At 31.6% G+C, this 23,636-nt stretch overlaps 2 protein-coding genes across 3 annotated transcripts in view; one reads left to right on the top strand and one right to left on the bottom strand.

The window, feature by feature from the left end:
• Positions 1–1,429, bottom strand: part of Nha1 (Na[+]/H[+] hydrogen antiporter 1) — a 143,943-nt gene extending 142,514 nt beyond the window's left edge. Inside the window, exon 1 of the mRNA XM_072529041.1 lies at positions 1,374–1,429. Coding sequence (XP_072385142.1) covers positions 1,374–1,376 — 3 coding nt within the window. The 5' untranslated portion in view covers positions 1,377–1,429. The remainder of the gene's footprint in view (positions 1–1,373) is intronic.
• LOC140439247 (tetraspanin-33-like) overlaps positions 1–23,636 on the top strand; it is a 42,233-nt gene that overhangs the window by 5,650 nt on the left and 12,947 nt on the right. Inside the window, exons 2-5 of one of the 2 annotated variants that reach the window (XR_011950605.1) lie at positions 12,743–12,946; positions 20,832–21,005; positions 21,161–21,340; positions 22,173–23,305. Coding sequence is in view for 1 of the 2 variants with exons in the window: in XM_072529046.1 (XP_072385147.1) it covers positions 12,743–12,946; positions 20,832–21,005; positions 21,161–21,340; positions 22,173–22,348 (734 nt within the window). In the remaining variant the exon portion in view is untranslated. The remainder of the gene's footprint in view (positions 1–12,742; positions 12,947–20,831; positions 21,006–21,160; positions 21,341–22,172; positions 23,306–23,636) is intronic. The other variant, XM_072529046.1, reaches the window with a different exon arrangement.

Here is a 23,636-nt window from a genome sequence, read left to right as displayed (position 1 = left end):
GTTTTATAACATGGTATATTGTTGCTTAAATTGGAATGTGTCATTCACATTGTTTACATATTCTATATAATTACGTAAATATAATTTACATATCCAAGCTGCACAACAAGGTATAAAAGGATTTAATTGGATAAGCTAATTTTAGTTATGGGTTTAATGATTTAAGTAACAGATTTAAGCAACATTTTGACTGTACTTTTGTTATAATTTTCTGAAAATATCAAAATAAATAAATTATTTGTTAATCTTCTCACTCATACATGTTTGAAGGTCAGTTATAAAAATTTGGAGTATAAAACCTGTACATATATATGTAAAACAAGACAAACACACACTTATTTCATACATCTTCACATCTGCATTCACCTAAAGATTCTACAAATCTTTTAAAGTTGTTTTTGAATTTGCGCTTTATATACAGGGTGAATTTTTAGTGCGATATTGGTCTGTACTGGCATTAGGCTACAAAATAACTTAAAAATTTAATTTTGGTAAATCGATTTGATTCCGTATTCCCCCTCTACGTGGGAGTTTTAGAGAAAAACCCGGGGTAAAAGTGGTAAACTTTTTTGCATCTTTTTTAGCGTCTTTAAGTTGACGTTTTCGGCAAAATTCAGCTTGTTCGTATGATTTTTAGAGGTTCAGTGGTATTTTCGTCTCTGACGACTGGAGTATTACCCAGAGATTTCCGGTACTTAACAAATTCAAAAAGGAACTTATTGCCCTTTGATACATTAGGAAATTTTAAAGCAATACGAAGTTTGGCGGGTCAGCTAGTTATTATATACACTAAACAATATGTTTAAAAATAATAATTGTATTTATATGAAATTATTTTAAAACGACAATTATTATAAAAATTTAAACAAATGATTCAATATTGTTATTAATCGGATGACATCTATGACTTTTATATGATGACCAGAAACGAATGGATCGAAAGTAGGGAATCGATGCCAAGAACCGCTATTATATGAAGATACCCGTGACGACGCCATCTTGTGACGCTAGTTCCGTGACGCTCGCCTCAGCATTTTACCGTAGAGAAAAAAAGTACTACAACGCCAAGTATAGAAGCTTCGATTTAAAAAATCAATGCAAACTCAGCAAGCAATTTAACGTTATACAGAAGCAAATTGAAAAATACATCAACTGTAAAGATTTATCGTGTTCCTAACAAAAGGAAGTACACAAAAATAAACCTCGGATGTAGTTATTCATTGCAAATTACATAATTATATTGTATCAAAAGCTGATTTTGTAAATAATAAGTTAATAATGTCTCAATTGATAGCTCTGTGGTGCTTCCGTTAGCTTGAAAAAAAAATGTCAGAAAAGTAAGAATATATTTGCATGGACATGTAAACACTCACCATAATAAAATCCGCTAGTCACAATCACTTAACATGCCGCCTCTCTACTGTGACTAGAGTTTACATATAGTGTTCCTTGTTAAATTTCTTGATACATATATTATAATAATTATAATGGTACCTCCCAAGCATGTACTTTTGTATTAAAACGGTTCCTGTAAACAAGAACCTGTTTCAATATTTGTATACAATGGTAAGAATGCGGCATTTTTGGACACCAAAGTAAGAAATACTCATGTTGATGAATTGTTCTAGTTTTAATTCGAATAATGTGGTTAAAACGCGGAAGACCTTGATATTTACATAAATAGTCTGATTCATAATCGATGTTTAAAAAAATTGCCAGATTATACGCTGATTTTTTTAAAAAATCCCTACCCAGATACAGGTTATCTAGTTCTAATGAACTTTTCGATGCCTTCCTGTGTCCATTTAATAAGAAATTAAATAAATGAATAATTCATTTATTTCATAGGCTTGCGCCCAATAACAGAAATTTTCTACTGTAATAAAAACGTAACGTAAGGCCTCTTATCATAAAATGTAAATTTTGGGAAACAACAAAAAGCTGTTTAGTTTTATGAGAAACCATTTTGTACTTTTCTGATTTTTTAACTTGTCTTGTTTTACGGGGAAAGTTTTGATTGATGGATGAATTTACACTCTGGTTATTAATAATTAATAAAACTTTATTAAAACAGTTCAGGGCCATACAATTAGCTAAAAGTAATTGTCATTTTGTACATTTTTGCTCATTTTTTGCTTGCAACCGTAGGCCATTGGGCAAGCTCATTGTAAAATCACTCGTCTTCTTGAGGGACGTACTGCAAAAGTTTCTCCACGTCATAAATTTTCTTTTGATGAATTGGTACCTTTGCTTCATGAGTTTTTCTTGCTAATGAGGAAGGGGGAGATGGTTCAGCAATACACAGTGGGTTAGATAATAATTTGAAGGTTTTCTTAAGAAATCCCCCTATAAAATTAGATACAACAACCACTCCTTTTTAAATCTTTCTCAAATAAATTCGTGGTAGGAAGAAATAATAAACATTTCCTTTTTTTGTTTTTCTCAATTTTACTTTCTTCTGAAACAGTATTTTTCTTGTAAAATTTAGGCCACCAACTTTGAATTCAACTGAGGATTTTTTATTCTAGTATCGAGCATTTCACTTTCACAACACGTGTCAATTTTAGGCCTTCCAAACCTATTTTATTTTTTTAGACGAATAGTGACTTGTTTTCAGTCGTAATGACTGAATGTGTTCTTTTACAAGATCCTTATAATCTTCTGGAAGGATCTTCCGATTCATCTGTTGGCCTCTCAAATCTCTAGAAGACTCACCTTTAACAAGAAGATCTTGCAGTCTTGTTACTCTTTTTTCACCAATTCCGTGCAGACTCAAAAGAGCCTTTTTGCAGACGTTGATCCTTTTCTCACGAAGCAAGGTGTAGAATTTAAAAGAACCTTTATGCTCAACAGTATGTTTGGGCTTAAAACGAACATCTCCACCTTCATCTTCGAAAGTGTTTTGTTTTAATCTTGACCTCTTCTTCTGTACGGGCTCTGCTTCTATTAAGGACTGGTAAAAAAAGTCTTGCTCATTTTTGTTTAAAACGTTTTCCCGCTGCATAAAATTTCAACTTGGTCCTCTTCACAAAACTTCTCGAAACATCTCAATCTGCTCCTGCAACATTCGAAATAGGTTACTATTGTGGAACTAAGCAAGGTTTTTAAAATTGACTTCTAATTTAGCATCTTCTTTCGTGTCTGAAATAGTCCATTGTACGATAAAATGTAACTTGCGCACATGGTAATCCTGTTTTGCGTGGTTTGACATTTCCTCTTTAATTTATATTGTTCTGAAGCTATTTTCTTGTGGCGTGTTAGAATAATTATTATTTAAATTTGAATAAGCCACAATTAAAGGTTAAAGTACGTTTATTGACGTTTCAATTTCCACTTCGGAAATCGTTCTCAAAATACGTATTTTGCCAAGACTCTACCAGATTTTCAAAAACGACAGTATCTATGCTAGCTATTGCACCTGCTATAGAGTTTCTTGACTGATCCATCGCCGAGTCAATCGCAATATTTTCAGATGCCTGAAATTGCATGAGGTGTGTATAACCAACTTGTCCCGAGTCTTTAATTAAAGACAAGAGCCTTTTATTTCGGCTTGAATACATTTTTTTGCTTTACTTGCAGTAAACTCACTTAAAATAAAACATAGAAGGGCTTCACCGGTCATTACAATTTTTTTAAGGTTGACCTTTTTGTATTGAAAGTTTTGAATATTATAATTTTTGTCGTGATACTAACTCCATAAAGGCAAAAATGGAATTTGGTCCTTGTAATACTCAGGTCCAGATATATATACATATATATATATATATATATATATATATATATATATATATATATATATTAAACTTAGAGCTAAGATTAATATTATTATAAAAATTAATATTAAACTCACCAGTCTTCCGGGTTGAACCGCGTCGATATCCATTTTGCCGAGCTTTCGACATCCTCTCTGATGTCTTCTTCAGGGCTTCCGAGGTCTCAGTCTCCCGAGCCCCCAGACACTACTACACTCACTAGTCACTTCTAGTTCACTCACTAGTTCACTAGTAGTAGTGAATAGAAGTAGATATTAATCTTAGCTCTAAGTTTAATTGTACTAACCGCGGAAATCTTTCCGAACATATATATATATATATATATATATATATATATATATATATATATATATATTGTTATGATGTATTTTTTTTGTTTGAATGATGAGCAATGAGTATTTTTAATAATATAGGGTTTTTATCGCGGTTCTCAAAGAATTAGTTTGTAAGTACTTTTTTAAATTATCTTTATTGTAACTATTATGAAACACACATATATATATCTAACCTAGCCAATGTAAATTTAAAATAAACTATCTTTAAATTGATATTCTTACAAAACTAATTAAATTCTATAGACAATCTAAAATTTAAACAAACTATCTTCAAAATTGAAATTGTTATGACACTAACTAAATTATATTAACAAAATTTTGTACCTTTCTTTCACTGAATGCCTAAATGAAATGTTTTCTACTATATAGATTCTAATCACCACTGAAAGTCTTCGTACTTCGGTTATCCTTGTTTTTGTGAAATTTCTTTTTCCAATTATCAGCTTCTACCAATTTAAGATATAGTTTTCTTCACCAGCATGTATACACCACCAACCAAACCAGCAAACAGCATTTATATTTATTCTTCTTTTCAATATACCAATATCCAATTATTATAAGTTGATTTATACTAATCTCCAACCATAATATAATTTAATTTCTTCCAATATACCCTTTTTTATCTTCAATAATTATTTGTGTATAATTATAAATGTGCATTAAATTATATGCATAATTTTTAATCTTTATTTAACTCACTATATTAAACATTTTGACTATTTGTACTTGATTCACTGACTCCAACTAACTTTCATAATAAACTGCTTGACTTCTGACTAAAAACTTCCAAAAACTGCCATCTTGAATCCAAATCACGGGTATTTATATCTTTTGGACATTCTAGAACCATCTCGTAAGATATCATGTTCTATTCAGTTCTATTTAATACTTGTCTGAATTTTCTGGAACAAACCATTTCGCAAACATGGCCATCTCCGGAGATCCAGAGAATTCCATTCTTTTCTATTAATAATTTTGTTTACATTTAGGCTTTTCAGATCAGAATATATAATTAAATTAGTAACTTAACATTCTAATTTAATAAAATACACATTTCAAACAATATATTATTATAACCCACTTTGTATTTGTAAATATTCTTAAACGTCACTTCAGAGTATAAATATCTGTCAATCTCCGAGAGTATTTTTGGTTGCCTAAGCACATGGCTCACTTATATATATTTACAATATTAAAATACACTTTTTACAATTATTATATGCTAATTTATTAAAAATGCCCTCACATAAATATATTTTTATTAAATTCTCTAGTATATAACTCATTTAAAACAACCAAATATCTAATATTATGTAGTATATAACTTATAAATTATTTTCTATAAACCCTAATCGTCACAATACCCCAAAAATAATATTTAAAATAAATAATTTACTTATTATTTTTTTAAATATTAATTTTCTCATACCTTATTAAATTTAATAAATCAAATTTTTTTTTTTATTTATTTAAAATGTGTTAAATACATCCCTGTTCGCTGTCTATGTCAAAACCGAGAACAACGGAGCACAGTTCGGCTATTCTATGGTCAAACTGTCATGTCAAATGGAGCAATGGATGCGATATCAGAGAATAAAATATAACCTTAATTAAAAATATAATAGATATGGTGTTCTGTTTATTTATAGACAAAATCTAGGAATTATTTCTATTCAAAATAACTTCATCAATATAAATTGGTAAGTTTTTTTTTTTTTTTTTTACTTTATTATATTAGAAAGACATTTTTATAGCAATTATAGTATCAATTTTGTGTCTAACCCCAAATTATGATTTTTAGGGTACCAAACAATTTCCATATGTACAAAATTCAACAAGTATGATGTCAAATTTATTCACAACAAAGAAATCTACCATCTATCTATGAAATGGATCTATCAGTAAGTTATTAGTGTTATTATATTTGTGTTAAAGGTATAGAAATCATTATTCAATCTCTTCATGATATTGAAAAATGTCGTTGATATGAAATATGCCTCTTAGTCTGTTCTCTGCATCTATTAACACATAACTATTTAGTCCATTCTGATTTTCAATTCTATATGGACCTTCAAACATTGGTTGTAATTTCTTACAACGATTTTCTTTAACATTACTTTTTCTAAGTGAACGAATTAACACTAGGTCTCCTTTTTGAAATGTGATTGGTTTTTTTATATTTCGATTTTGTCTTCTGATATATTTTTCAGCTTTCCTCCTAATTCGGTTATTCACTTTCTGCATTACTTGTTCTAACATATCCTGATTATATTCACTAATCCACTTTCTGTTTCCTATATGGCCAAACATTAAATATTCTGGTACTTCTTCTGTATTCAAATTATGTGTATTATTTAAAAAATACTCTACTTGTGGTATATGTTGCTGCCAAGTTTCATGTTGGTTTTGGCACAGTATCCTTAAATATTTTATAACTTCTTTAATATATCTTTCTGCAGGATTTGCCTGAGGATGTCTGATACTTGTAAAATGAATGTTGATTCCCTTTTTCTCACAAAATGTCCGAAATTTTTGGTTGTTAAAATATGTAGCATTATCTATTATGCAATTTCTAAATGGTCCTATTTCTTCGAAAAATTGATTAATATATAATTTTAATGTTTTAACATTTGTTCTAGAGCAGGGATATAGTTTAATAAATTTTGTATATAAATCAACTATCACTAGTATATGCTTTTTTCCTGTTGGACTGAGAACTAAATTTGAAATAAAATCCATGGAAACTGTATTTAGTTTTTCATATACAACATTAGATTTATATGTGTTCTGGTTTTTGAAATTCTTTTCTTTGTTTAGTTGACATATTGGGCATTGGTTAGTAATTTCCTTTGCTATACTTATGTCATTCTTTGCAAAATAATTGTCCCTAAATAACATCCATAGCTTTCTTGAACCAATATGCATATAATTGTTATGTAAATTTTTCAATATTTTCTTTGCTAAAGTTCTAGTTATTACATATACTTCTATGCCATTTATTATTTTATAATATACCCCATCTTTCCTAAGGACTTTTTGTTTTTCACTCAAATTGATCTGATCTCTTATAATTTCTTCTTTAGAATATAATCCAGTACTTTCTACTAATTGATTTAATCCAATTTTTATTGTTCGCTGCCCTTTTTGTGATGTATTTTCTAACCTTGATAAAGCATCTGCCACTATATTGGATTTTCCAGAAATGTATTTGATTTCAAAGCAGTATTCACTAAGTATTAGACTCCACCGATGTATTCTACTGTTTCCATATTTGTTATTTAATATAGACGTTAAAGCTTGGTGATCTGTTTCTATTGTAAATTCATTACCCAACAAATAAAATCTTAATTTTGTGACACAGTGTATTATACTTGCTAGTTCTAATTCTGAAACTGAGTAACCCTTTTCATGTGGCTTTGTAATTCTTGAAATGAATTGTATTGGGTATTCGACCCCATCATGTATTTGTAATAATACCCCTGATAATCTCTCTATTGATGCATCTGTTCTTAATATGAATGGCTGTGTGTAGTCAGGATAGTATATTTTCAAATTTGACAGAAAAATGTTTTTAATTTCTTGGAATGCTAGTTCTCTTCTCTGATCCCATCTCCATTTTACACCTTTTCTCAATAGTTCAAGTAATGGAATTTCTTTTATACTTAGATCTGGTATCATCCTTTTATAATAATTAATTATTCCAATAAATCCTCTTAAAGTTCTTAAATTGTGTGGTGTTTTATATTCCTGAATGACTTGTGTCCGTTCTGGATCCATTTCGATTCCCTTAGTGTTAAGTTTATAACCTAGATATATGACTTCTTTTTGAAAAAATGTACATTTTTCTTGATTTATTTTTAGTCCAACTTTGTCTAATCTATTTATTATAATTTTTAGGTGTTTCTCATGATCTTCAGCCGTTTTAGAAAAAATTAATATATCATCAATGTAGTGAATTACAAAATGTTCATATTGATCCAAAATATCATGAAGACATCTACATAGAGCACTGCAAGATGATTGAAGTCCAAATGGTACTACTTTGAATTGATATACTACTCCATCTATCTGAAATCCTGTATACTGTCTACTTTTTCTTTCTAGAGGTATTAACCAGAAACTATGCTGTAAATCAATTTTAGTGAAAAATGACATTCCTGTAATTCTTCCTAATATTCCATCTATACTCATTGGTGCTTCAAATTGCTTTTCAGTAATCTTGTTAATATTCCTTGCATCCAAACATAACCTGATTTCACCTGATCTTTTTCGTACTACTACTATGGGGTTAATAAAACGTGTGTCTGCCTTCTCAATGATTCCATCTTCTAACATATTATTAATTGTTTTGTTTACTTCTTCTCTGTATTTATATGGTATTGGGTATGATTTTGTTTTAAAATCTTTTTCTTCTTTAACTTTTATACTATGGATATAATTTTGTGCAATTCTATTTTCTTTATTGACAAGTCCCTTGTGTTGCTGCAATATGGAAATGACTGTTGATTTATATTCTTCAGGGCAATTTAAAACTTTTATCACATCTTCTTCTTTACAAATAAAATTATTCTTCATTATGTACTCATTATTCCTTGCTTCCAATTTTACGCACTCCGCCTCGTAGGCATCCATCTGCTTAAAATTTCCATTCCTTAAATATTCACTACAATAATTATTCTTTACATTCTTTTGGGACATTTCCCTATCATCAAAATACATTTCTTCTTCATAAACATCATTATTTTCTTTTAATAATATCCTATCAACTCTTATTCCTTCTTCCACCTCATCTTTCTGCATAAATTTAATTATTTGCCCTTCCAAAGTTACCATTTTTTCTTCAAAATCTATCTTTACTTTCTTCTTTTCCAATTCATCATTTCCCATTAATATATCAACACATAAATCCTTGACAATAAATCCTTGCATATTAATTTCTTTATTAAGAATATTAATTTTAAAATTGGCTAGTTTATCAATTTCACCCAACTTCTTATTATTTGCACCAATAATTTTAATTTTTGGAATCTTTATTATATCTGATAGTTTCAATGTATTAAAAATAAAATTCTCCGAGACTAATGTACTTTCTGAACCAGTATCTATCATAATTTTAATCATTTTATTTTTGGCCAAAGCATTTATATAAATTAAATTAATAGATTCAATAATTTTCTCTTCATCTAAAGAAATAAATTCATAAGGTTTTTCATAATAGCAATGGCCTAACTTGTAATTCAGAAAGTTTACTGCACAAAATTTTGATTATTAGAATTGTCAGATTGTATCTGACCACTTGGATCTGATGTACTATGTCTTTCCCTACTATGACTTCTACTCACATTTTCTTGCCTTGTACGATTTCGTTCCCTGTCTTCGCAGCTCCTATTCCTTCGAACACAATTTACCTGTCTGTTATAGTTGGGTCGCTCTGTATTTCTTCTATTATTAAAATCTTGTCTATTATTATTAGTACTGTTATTAAAATGTTGTCTATTATAATTAGTATTATTATTAAAATTTTGTCTATTATAACTAGTATTATTATTAAAGTTCTGTCTATTTGGATTACTGTTATTATTATTAAAATTTTGTAAATTATTACCATACCTAGTATTAATGTTATATGATTGTCTATATTGTTGAATATCATTTTTATTATATTGAAAGTTATTATTGTTTTTTCTGTTGTTATTATTACTTGTCATATTGCCTCTTTGTATTCTTTGAATAAAATTAATAAAACTATCTATTGTTTGAATATTTTGTACAGTTACGGTTTGCACAACATCATCATCAAAATGTCTAGATACATTTAAGACTGTTTCATCCTCTCTAAGTGGTGGTTCTAAATATTTTGCAACTGTTATCAATTTCAATGCATAATCTACCATATTTGATTTTAAATTTTGATTATACTTTCCAAAATATAGAATTTCTCTAAATTTTGCTTGCTCTAATTCACCCCAATAATAATTTAAAAATTTATTTTCAAATGTTTGAAAGTTATCTAAATCATTTTCAATACTAGCAAACCAAGTTGCTGCATTGTCATTTAATGTCATTCTAATATAATCTTTAATATCATTAATATTATTCACAAATCTTAATTTATGTTTTAAACTATTTATGTATACTCTAGGATGCAAATTTTTTATATTACCAGAGAATTTAATCCCAGTCTCATTTGTTAAATTTAAGTAAGGTCTCCCTATGTCTCTCATTTGTGAAATATCATCTATTCTCTGTTCCACATTTCTTATTTGATTACTATTTATTTGGATATTTTGTTGTATATCGTCTAATTTTTCTTCTGTGTTTCTCCTGTCTTCGTTAATTTTTACTTCTAAGTTACATTTCTGTAACTCTATTTTCTGTTCTATATCTATCTTATTATCTTGAATAATCCTCTTTACTTCTGTCCTCTCATTTTCTATCCTTTTCTTGTAGTCATTCCGTATACTTTTTATTTCATTTGCTACTTTTTTCTCTGCAGCTTCAAGTTTTTTATCCATTTGTTTTACAATTTTATTATTATTATCTTCTATTTTCTTTTCTAATTTTCTATAATTCTCTTCCAATTTCTGTTCCATTTTTTTCATGTCTTCTTTGACTTCTTTTGAATTCTCTTCCAATTTTTTTATGTCTTCTTTGATTTCTTTTGAATTCTCTTCCATTTTCTGTTCCATTTTTTTCATGTCTTCTTTGATTTCTTTTGAATTCTCTTCCATTGTCTTGTTCATCTGCATCATTAATGACATCAAAGCTGCCATATTGACATTTTCCTCTCTTTCTGGATTCATTTCTGCAGTATCTTGTGGAACTTGAACTAAACTCTCCTCTTGTATAGGTTGTGTTTCTACTTCCACATCTTCTTCATTCTTTTTGCTTCTTGTACCTTTCTTTCCTTGAGACATTTTGAGACTTTACTTGTTCAAATATAATTAAAAATAAAATCTATAATTTTTCCTTTCTACTGATAATTAATTTAATTATATGAGAGCACTTATCTTCCCAAACTAATTCTTTTAAATAGAGAGCCACCGCGTTGGGTGCCAAATTGTTATGATGTGTTTTTTGTTTGAATGATGAGCAATGAGTATTTTTAATAATATAGGGTTTTTATCGCGGTTCTCAAAGAATTAGTTTGTAAGTACTTTTTTAAATTATCTTTATTGTAACTATTATGAAACACACATATATATATCTAACCTAGCCAATGTAAATTTAAAATAAACTATCTTTAAATTGATATTCTTACAAAACTAATTAAATTCTATAGACAATCTAAAATTTAAACAAACTATCTTCAAAATTGAAATTGTTATGACACTAACTAAATTATATTAACAAAATTTTGTACCTTTCTTTCACTGAATGCCTAAATGAAATGTTTTCTACTATATAGATTCTAATCACCACTGAAAGTCTTCGTACTTCGGTTATCCTTGTTTTTGTGAAATTTCTTTTTCCAATTATCAGCTTCTACCAATTTAAGATATAGTTTTCTTCACCAGCATGTATACACCACCAACCAAACCAGCAAACAGCATTTATATTTATTCTTCTTTTCAATATACCAATATCCAATTATTATAAGTTGATTTATACTAATCTCCAACCATAATATAATTTAATTTCTTCCAATATACCCTTTTTTATCTTCAATAATTATTTGTGTATAATTATAAATGTGCATTAAATTATATGCATAATTTTTAATCTTCATTTAACTCACTATATTAAACATTTTGACTATTTGTACTTGATTCACTGACTCCAACTAACTTTCATAATAAACTGCTTGACTTCTGACTAAAAACTTCCAAAAACTGCCATCTTGAATCCAAATCACGGGTATTTATATCTTTTGGACATTCTAGAACCATCTCGTAAGATATCATGTTCTATTCAGTTCTATTTAATACTTGTCTGAATTTTCTGGAACAAACCATTTCGCAAACATGGCCATCTCCGGAGATCCAGAGAATTCCATTCTTTTCTATTAATAATTTTGTTTACATTTAGGCTTTTCAGATCAGAATATATAATTAAATTAGTAACTTAACATTCTAATTTAATAAAATACACATTTCAAACAATATATTATTATAACCCACTTTGTATTTGTAAATATTCTTAAACGTCACTTCAGAGTATAAATATCTGTCAATCTCCGAGAGTATTTTTGGTTGCCTAAGCACATGGCTCACTTATATATATTTACAATATTAAAATACACTTTTTACAATTATTATATGCTAATTTATTAAAAATGCCCTCACATAAATATATTTTTATTAAATTCTCTAGTATATAACTCATTTAAAACAACCAAATATCTAATATTATGTAGTATATAACTTATAAATTATTTTCTATAAACCCTAATCGTCACAATATATATATATATATATATATATATATATATATATATATATATATATATATATATATATTATATCATTGTTCTATTGTAGTAAAGCTGTGAAGATATCTTTGTAAGCTGAAAGCACTCAGCTAGGAAATAAATGTTTATACTCTTCAAAAATACTTTTTTTCCATTCTTTGATAAATACCAATATTTTAATCATTTATAATATTAAAGACCAATACATATTTGTTATTTTGCAGCTATTTGGAGGTCTACTGATTGGTATCGGTCTCTACGCTTTCGTTGACAAATGGCAGTTGACAGGCTGGGTAAGACTGGAAAATGTCTATGATGTGATACTAAATATATCGTTAGTCATGGTTATTATGGGAGGAGTGGTTTTTATCGTTAGCTTCGCCGGTTGTGTGGGAGCGCTCAGAGAAAATACATGCTTGCTCAAATTTGTAAGTAGAAACCATTTATTATATTTTACAGTAAATTATAAGAGGTTATATAACTTAATATGTATGTATAACAGTATCATTTGAGTTTTATTTTCGTTTTATTACTTACTTTGTTTCATTCAACTTTATCACTAGCAAAATGGCTTGCTATATATGTTCTATAAATAGTACATAGTCAAAATAATACTTAAAAAGAGGCTCTCAGCGATCAGATCAAGTACATTCCTACCTGGATCTTGATCTGAGAGCGACCCTAGATAAGGCAAGAAGAAGAATCAACCTCCTTAAAGCTCTATGGGGCAAATTTGACCATTGGCAAGCCAAAACACTAATACACACATACAAAACGTACATACATCACACAAAGACTGCTTACTTTGGAAAGAAGTATTCTGCGTAGAGCAAGTTACAAACGAAGAGTCTTCCCCTTCGTTCAAATACATTAACTATCGAACATCCCAACCATACTTAAGAGGCTCTCATCTCTAAACAGGAGTTTTACCCAAATACCATCCATGGCCAAAATATCCTAAAAACTTCCTGCTCATCTTTCGACAATGTATTCAAGACACCCAAAAGTGAACTTTCCTGACCTCCTTACCAAATTGCTGACCTTTACCTGCGACGAACTCTCTGACAAATACATAGGCATCCTGGAGGAATCTTTACTCTTTTCTTGTCATTAGTAAATAGCTCACTTGGAACTTTGCAAGCGAGCAGGCAGATTTTCTGTGATTTTCTGATTCCATGCATAATAAATTAAACCTGTCCATAGGTAGATATGTACCATTCTTATTTTGAAACATGTTTTTAAGGAAATACCATCATTTGGCAACTATGCGCCAATGCTGTATTGAGAATTCATATCAACTTCATAGGTTCTTGCACGGTGTAACTCTTGCGCGATGTTACTGTAGTATGCAACCCATACTAGAGACACACTGTGTGATAACAAACACTGTTGTACCGATATTCTATATCAATACGGGCAGCTGTGAGAGTTGCTCACAGGTATGCTACAATATGACTACCTATTTATCCAAGGGACAGTTTCCTGTTAATGTTCATTCGTTTAGCAAATTCCCATCTGTCAACATAAGCACGTGTTGATATTCGCCGTCTCATTCGTCAAGAGGCTATTAAATATAATTTATTGCCTTAAGCTAGACAGATTCTCATGTTACATATCCAAACTTGCCGGCATGTTTAAATTCAAATTGTATCGTGTTGATTTTTAAGTTAATATATTGTGTTATATTTATGTTATAGTTATTGTTAAGGTATTATTTACTGGTCGTGTTATTTTTTAGAGTTTAGTTTAATTGTGATTTAATGATTAAATTTCAAGAAATTCTTACACTAACAGTTTCAAAAGTAAATATTTTTAAAAATCATATGATACACATCAGTACGACCCTGTTTGGCTTTCACGTGCTTCTATTGACAATTGGGAATATGTAAAATGAATACAAAGTAGCTATTATTTGAGTCGCGCCTTGCGTACGAGAACTTCCCTACTTAGTTTGTCTGCACGGAGTAGTGAAGAGGCCCGGCTCAGTCTGGTCAGACGCTTAAACTGTTTCCTCGCTGTGCCCGTGACCTCCTGACCTTCATTGCAAACTTTGTTTATTTGTTCCTGATATATTCTTGTCTCACGAGAAGCTTTTTTTTACATCTTCAGGATCAAAACCTCTCCTTTGTCACATCAGGATGGAACGGCAGGTTAAGGCAAAACGTCTCTCCTGGTACCCTGCTATCATCCGATGTCCATTCTTTCTCCCACACATTCATCGGGAAAACCATACCCATACGAACCACCAAAGACTTTCAACCCCCTGCCTTAAGGAGGCTGCCATCTCTCTCGCGTCGTCTGTCTCTCATTCGCTCCTATTTCCGCCTGCGACAGTCCGAACCTCACCGTCTCACGAGAAGCTAGACAATGGATGGTCACTCCCGGTAGAGTTCCTCATGCCGCGCCGGGAGACTGCTAATGAAAATTGAGGAGATCCGGTTGACTGTTCTTAGCTTCCTCATGTTACAGCTTTCGAAGAGGTATGGTATTCTTATAGATGAAGGCAATTTAAGCGCAATAACTATCCTCTTTAACAACATAGACAAACCTGGTAAGATACCTACAGCATGGCTACTATCGACCTTTTTTCCGCTACCAAAAACCAAGAACCTCAAACACTATAATGACTATTGATTTATCAGTTTAATGTCATAATTATTGAAAACATTTTTAAAGTTCATACAAGCAAGAATATTCAGCAAGTGCTAGACAGATATGAGTAATAGACAGTTTGGCTTTCGTAATCGCCTCGGAATAGTAGAAGTTATATATATATATATATATATATATATATATATATATATATATATATATATATATATATATATATATATATATATATATATATATTATATAAGTTTCACAACTCCTGCTCAAAAATGTCGAAACCAACAAAAAGATATTTTCTTCGCATTTATAGACTATGAAAAAGCTTTTGACAAAGTTAATAACATTCTCATGGACTGTCTAAAGCGAAAAAGGACTCGACAAAAATGATATTAACATAGTTAGGTACATTAGATTGATAACATTAGATGGAAATAGCACGGATATGCAATAGATAAGTAGACGAGTAAGACAAGGCTGTGTACTTTCACCATTACTATTTAATACATATTTCGAAGAGTTATTTACACAAGCAGTTAAAAACTGTACAGAAGACATTAAGATAAATGGTGAAAATATAAATATCTTTCGTTATGCCGACGATAGTCATTATCACTGAAAGTTAGAAAGACCTGCATACGCTACTAAACAGAATTTGTGATACTGGAGAACAATTTGGTTTAACAATACACACAAAGAAAACAAAAACCATGGCGATCAGTATAAGGGTTAAAGTCATAACAAGGATCTAGATAAAAAAATGAAGATATTGAACAAGTGGACAAAATTAAATACTTCGGAGTCTGGGTTACTGAAGACTAAAATCCCAAATCAGAAATTCGATCACGAATAGAGCAATTACGAGCGGCCAAAAACTCAATCTGCAAATCCAATATCGGATGGTAAAATGTTATATCCATTCTATTCTTCTTTATGGTGCCAAAGCTTGGAGTCTTAATGTTGACCTAATGAGAAAGCTGGAAGCTTTAAGATGCGGCTTTTTTGGAGAATTTTGAAAATACCATGAACCGATCATGGTGTTGCACCGAATCGAAAGAGAGAGAGAGAACTTTTGACCACTATTAAAACGAGGAAGACAGCATATTTAGGGCACAGACTTAGAACTGATAAGTACGAGTTATTGCAGCTGATCAGGGGTCCTGATCGACGATAAATATTCTGGCTAAAAAACATTGACGACGGGACCGGGTTAAACACACAGACACTTTTAAGAAAAGCAGTAGATAGGGACAATGGTTATAGCCAACCTTCACTAGAAGAAGAAGATCGTATTCATTAATTTTCCCTACTTATTTTTAGACGTGCTTTTGAGCTGATGTTTGCAGTTCTTTCTAGTAGTTGGCTGGATTTAACTTCTGAATTCCTGGTAATGACGTTTCACATAATTAACATTGCGGATAACTGCAAAATATTACAAATACTGATATCTGAGGTCGAAAATCGGCTGCTAATAAAATTACGATAATCGATAGCAAAATAAATTATAAAAATTTGTTTTATTCATTAAAACCGTCAATACCCATTAATACATTTACATAAATTGTTTACTTTATTATTTTTAAAGATATATCAAATTGGCGCACCGACGTTCTTTAACTAAAATGTGTACATATTTTAAGCACGTGTTTAAATACCTATAATGATTTTTATGTAAATAAGAACCATTAGAACATTTTCTGACGTAATCTAAAATTTTTTGAACAAAGTCTGATTTTTCGCAAGAAGAAATTATTTGACTGGAGAAGGAAAGTTAGTAAATTTTATAGTCAAGTTTCGTCTTCTCTAACAATGTTGTATACGGATTTTTTATGTCCTCCATCGAATTTTATCAGCATTTTAAGACACATACCGATCTTCTCATACATGTTTTGCACAGCATCGACATACAACCGATTTTATTTGTCCCTCATGACATACATCACTGTATGATGCACAATTACGTTCTTCAAGCCAATTATAAATGATGCACCGTCATCTCTAATGGTACTTCATTATTAAAAGTAATTAATAAGTAAGTGATTAAGGTCTTTTTAAATCATAAAAAATATCCAGCGCAACCCTTGACGAGTGAATTCCCCTTTTTCATAAACTTGCTTACTTTAAATGTTCACTATCAGCAATCTACTTGGTCAATTTCTAATTTGCCACTGGCTTCACACTAACAAACGTTAAGGTTTTTACCACTGGCTGTTCTAATAGTAATAGTCCTGTCGAAGAAGGTACTATCCACTATCTCTTATGCCCGGATTACACGAAGCTAGTTTTTCATGCTAGGATAGCAAGCTAGATATCCCAGTATCCTAGCCTAAGTTACTGTCCTGGCTTGGCGAATGCTAGAACGGTGTACATGTGGCTAGGAAATGTTCAGCCAGTAGCTAGTGCGAGATCAATAGAGCAACAAATCCATTGAAAATGGTAAATATTTCTAAAAAAAAAAACAATGTTCGATTGAACAATCATTTCGGAAACTGTGTCAAATTGCATTGGATGAATTAACAGAAGCTTTATTGGAAAAACGCGTTTGGACAAGACCATGGATTTTAAAAAGGAATTAACGTGGATTATCCGCAGTGGTTTTAGAGGAACTTCGCAATGAAGACTTAAAAGAGTATATCAGTATTTTACGAATGATGCCAAATGTGTTTGATATTCTGTTAAGTCTTGTGATGCCAAAAATTCAACAACAGCATACTGTTATGAGAGTGGCTTTACCAGCAAGAGTAAAATTGGAGATCACTTTAAATTTTCTTTCATCCGGCATTAGTTCCAAGTCAAGCCTCCCATGACTCTTGGAGAACCGAAACTGCAGTACTTGAGAGCTTATGTCAACAAGGAAGTAATCATTCTTGGATGTCAGCAATGGCAAGAAGAGAGACTTTTAAAACCTGCTTTAACAATGATGGTGCGGTGCCTTGGCAATTAAAAATTATTTCTTGATACTGTTTTTCAAAATTTCCCTGTGTATTGACACCCATTTTCTTTACTATAATCAATAAATAATGCAATCTTATTGTTGTTTTCCGTTTCATTAGTACACATTTAATAAAACTGTGCATTTCATCAAAAAAGTTTAATTTTGACTTGTACTCGTACTTAGAACCTGCTCCAGACCTGGTTGATTTTTCAATTTTTGACAGTTCCTGACAGTAAGTTGCTCGTAAATTTTTTATCTTCATTTTTATGTCTTTGATAAACATTTCTATGCCGAGTTCTAAAAATTTGCCAATTATTTCTTGTAGTGCTGAATCACGAATAGACTTGTCTCTATATGATGGAATAGTGGCATTCCACAGACATTCTTCCTTACGATACATTTCATCTTGGTACTATAGCCCTTAGAGAGCCTCGACCTTCTCAAGCTTTCTACGCCATTCTATTCTGTCCCTCGCTTGCATTTTCCAGTTGCCGACTCCGATCTTCTCGGCATCTTGTTTTACCCCGTCCATCCACCTCAGCTTTGGTCTACCGCGTATTCTCATTCCCACGGGTTGCGCTGTTAGAATCTTTTTTATCATGTTTGACTCAGGGGCCCGGGCTACATGTCCTGCCCACTGCAGGCGGTTTCGCTTAATTATAGTGGTAATATCTTTACCACCTGCAGTTCAAAGTTATATCTACGTCTCCATATTCCGTTCTCACAGACCGCTCCGAATATCTTGCGTAGCACCTTTCTTTCAAAAATGGATAGAGCGGATTCATCTGTTTTCGTTAGCGTCCATGTCTCTGATCCATATGTGAGAACGGGGACTATCAGTGTTCTATACAGCCTTATACGAGTTTTTTGAGACAAACGTTTGTTAGCTAAGTACTTTGATAGACCATGATAACACCTGTTTGCAATTATTATTCGCCTTTTTATTTCCTCAGATGTGTTATTATTGGAGTTAACCGATGTCCCTAGATATACGAACTCTTTGACTGCTTCGAAGTTTTGGTCATTGATGTTTAAATTTGTGTCAACATTTCCAGCTCTTGTGTTTGTGTTAGTCGCCATGAATTTGGTTTTATTTTGATATATCTGTAACCCCATTCGTTCTACTGCTACTACTAGCTCGGTTAGGATTTCCGCAGTTCTCGCCCTAGTTCTTGTTATAAAGTCCACGTCTTCTGCATATGCTAGAATTTGGACTGATCTATTAAATATTGTTCCCCTGCTATCTAAATTAGCGTCTCGTACAACTTTTTCTAAGGCGACATTAAAAAGCTGACACGCCAGCGCATCTCCCTGCCTTAACCCCCTATGTATTTGAAATGGGGTTGACGAGTCGTTTTGAATTTTTACTGCTGATAGCATCTTCGCCATTGTCACCTTTATCAAACATATGAGTTTTTTTGGAATTCCTAAGTTATTCATAGCGTTGTAAAGACTTGGTCTTAAGACACTGTCATATGCCGCTTTAAAATCGACAAAAATATGATACATATCTATGTTAAACTCTTGCGTTTTTTCGAGGATCTGTCGTATTGTAAAGATCTGGTTAATGGTTGAACGTCCACGCCTGAATCCCGCCTGATATTCTCCTAGAAACATTTCAATATAAGGCATTAATCTCTCGTGCAAAATATTTGACAATATCTTGTATGCCGTATTTAGAAGAGTTATTCCGCGGTAATTATTGCATTCCAGTTGGTTTCCCTTTTTGTGTAACGGGCAAATTAAGCCTAAGCTCCATTCTTCAGGCATTTGCTCCTCAGACCAAATTCTACAAACAATTTCTCGCATCACCTTGGTGAGCTGCTCTCCACCGTGCTTAAATAACTCTGCTGGGATGCCATCGCTACCTGGGGACCTATGGTTCCTTAGTTTTTCTATAGATATTTTCACTTCATCTACCGAGGGGGGTTCCACGAGTTCCTCATTTCGGTATTCCATCTCTATATTTGTTAGTAGGTTAACCTTCCAGCAACTCTCGAAAGTGCTCTACCCATCGTAAAAGGATATCCTCTTTGTTGGTAAGTAAGTTACCTTCCTTATCATTACAATAGTTGATTCTTGGTTTGAATTATTTTCTAATAATATTTATTTGATGATAGAACTTTCTTCTTTCTCCGTGACTCATATGGCTTTCGAGCCGTTCTAATATGTCATTTTCCGAGTCTGGTTTCTTTTTTCGGTGTATGCGTTTTTCCTCTCTCCTTAAGTTTTTGTATCTATCTATTGTTGTTCTAGTTTTTCGTTGTTGCATGGTCCTAAATGCCTCGTTCTTCTCATCTGTTATTTTTTTGCAGTCTTGGTCGAACCAGTCGTTTCTTTCTTGGGTTCGGGATATTCCCAATGTGCTTTCGGCTGCTAATTTCAGAGCCTCCTTACAGTTGTTCCACATTTCAGTGCTTGATTTGCATAAATTTAATTTTGGCATATTAGTTTTAGAAGCACGTTCTAGAAGCCTACACGCGAAGCTATTTTTGTATACATAAAGCTAGTAATACTAGCTTGCTAGTTTAGAAGCGCTAGCTTGCTATCCTAGCTTGAAAAACTAGCCTTGTGTAATCCGGGCATAAAATTAAGAAGATCTCCGCCGGAAAACCCAATACAAAACAACCGAGGGTCTGGCTTCACTCAAACCCGATTCCTTACCCGTACACTAAAATCGCTCGCCCGCTCGACCATTCTAGATATGTACAAGATATAGTTTTATTTTCATTTTTATATGTGTAAATTACTAATTGTTTGTTATTTTTCAGTACTCACTCTGTCTATTAATATTCTTCCTCTTGGAAATGGGAATAGCCATCGTTGGATTTGTCTTCCCCCATTCTATGCAGTCGGTCTTGGAAGAAAATTTCACCGACAAGATCATTCACACCTATCGAGATGATCCAGACTTACAGAATTTCGTCGATTTTGCTCAACAAGAGGTAACTATTGCTAACAGTATATTCTATAAGAGGAGTTTAAACTGGCATACAATTATGTGTCTGTTAAGAATCAATCTTGCTTCATGGTAGCTACACCTTGTGTATGCCAAATATTTTCTAATTTATATACGTAATAAACTGTTTATTATTTTCAGTTCCGATGTTGCGGACTCAGCTCAGAAGGATATATGGACTGGTCAAAGAATGAGTACTTTAACTGCAGCTCGCCCAGTGTCGAACATTGCGGTGTGCCATTTTCTTGCTGCATAAATGCGACTGATCTTAGCTCAAGACTGGTTAATATAATGTGTGGATATGGAGTGCAAACCCTGTCGGTAAGTTTTTAATATCTAAAAATTAATGAGAAAATCCCAGTAGTTCGCTGTATACCATCGTTTAAAAAACTTATACAGAAGTAAAACACTTCACATTTGTATTTAGGTATAAAACATTTAATTAAATTTAATTAAAACTTTTTTAAAAAGTGTCGTCAAAATTTATACAGGAGCATAACGTGACATTTTCGATCTATAACAGATCATCCTCAGTGCCTTCTTTTGTAATTGAAGCTAACACTAAAACTGTAGCTGTGGCATCAATATATGGTTTTATATTGTTCCAAATTTAAATTCTAATGTGACTCTAGGTCGATGACATTGGATAAAAATTTAATACTTAAAGAGCAACATGTTTCTTTGCTCGACTTGAACACGTGGTTCTTGTCAGTTAAAACGACACAGACCATCGTTGGAAATTTTAAATTTTCTTCACTTTGTCAGTGCTTCGAAAAACATATGACGTAATATAAATTTTGATCCGCAAGAAAAGCGTTGAACATATCGACTTTATTACAAATACACTGCAAATTAACATGAAACATGCTTACCGTCCATTTACTATATACGTGGTATCCTAAAGAGTCTATAAAACATATATGAACAACGAGTAAAAATATTAATTTGTGAGGAAAATAAAATGCTACAAAGCGAAATTTTGAAAAGTGTTAACATAAATAAGAATTTAAAGCAAAATTTGTTCATCGTGGTAATTAGATAATACAGAAATTATTGATAGTACTTTTACATTGATCAAATGTACAAAACTCTCGTGTTATTGGAAAAACATATTCACACCTTGATGACTTCTCATGTTTTTCTTAATTTTCAGGTTGCTGAAGCTGGAAAGAAGGTCTGGACTTCCGGCTGTATAGAGATTGTCAGATCTTGGGCCGAAAGGAACTTATACACGATCGCCGGAATCGCCCTAGGTGTAGCCTTATCACAATTGTTCGTTATCTATCTGGCTAAAACTCTAGAAGGCCAAATCGACCTGCAAAAATCCAGGTGGGCTAGTTGAAATATAGGGATTGTTTGTAAATATGAGGTCCAAACTTTTTAAAACAATGTGTTTATGTAATGTGTAAGTCTGTAATAATGCTTTGGTGGTTGTTCGAAACGCTGTGTTTATTTTTTGAAAAAAATGTATAGACTTCATAAAGTGAGTACATTGTGTTATGAAGTAGGTTAAATTCCATAAATGTTTTCACAGATTTTATACCACATAAAAATCAATATTGCAAAATGATGCCGTTAATTTTTAAATTGTTGACAGATTTAACCGATGACTAAAAATTAAATTTACTCATAAATCACCACAAATTACTTTAAAGTACCACACAGACACACAGATGTTTCGATGTTAACATACGTATACATTTCTTGTAAAGAGTCTCATTTATCTCGAATTAATTTAACAATCATATCTATTTTTTTTTATTGATTAATTTTCTTTGTGGTTAGGTTAAGAGTCTCATTTTATTTTTAAAAGACTTAATAATGTTTTAAAGATTTTAGGAAAAATTGATCGGTGACTATTTTTGTCAGTATTATTTATTAAGCATATGAAATTTTCACTTATTTAAAAGTAAATAAAAATTTACATTATTAATTATAAAAATATAGCGTTTACTCTATGTAAAACAAACTTGTAGTTAAATTTACCAAAGTGAGGTTTGAACCTCTCCTGTAACATGATGGAGATGACCCTGTTAACTCCTAAAGGGGTTGAGTGTATACCAGGTTTTGCGTGGTAATTTAAAAGTAGGCATTCTAATATGAAGCAAAATCTTACGGTAGTTTTACTAGGGTGATCCGATAAGTATTCAGTCTATAAAAGTCAAAAGAACATTTTGGAACTGTGGCGATTTTTTCCTCAACGTAGTCTCTTTTTTAGCTCGATACACTTGACACAGCGATGCTCCAACTTCTTTCTTCTTCTTCTTAGTCGTTAACCTGATGCAGGTATCGTGAAAAAAAAAAAAAAAAAAAAAAAAAAAAAAAAAAAAAAAACATCGAAGCTTTCGAGATGTGGTGCTATAGGCGCATTCTCAGAATATCATGGATGGACCGCGTCACTAACACGCAAGTACTCCAAACTTTAGACAAAAGATGCGAAATTCTAAATGAGATAAAAACTAGAAAGATGGAATACTTGGGGTACATTGTGAGAGGTGAAAAGTACGAACTTTTAAGAAATATCATGCAGGGCAAAACTAAGGGCAAAAGAAGTGTGGGAAGAAGAAAAATATCGTGGCTTCGTAATCTACGTGAATGGTCTACGCGCTGCTAACAA

The sequence above is a fragment of the Diabrotica undecimpunctata genome, chromosome 4 (genome assembly GCF_040954645.1).
Source record: "Diabrotica undecimpunctata isolate CICGRU chromosome 4, icDiaUnde3, whole genome shotgun sequence".
Lineage (NCBI taxonomy): Eukaryota > Metazoa > Arthropoda > Insecta > Coleoptera > Chrysomelidae > Diabrotica > Diabrotica undecimpunctata.
This window is presented reverse-complemented; position numbering and strand designations above follow the sequence as displayed.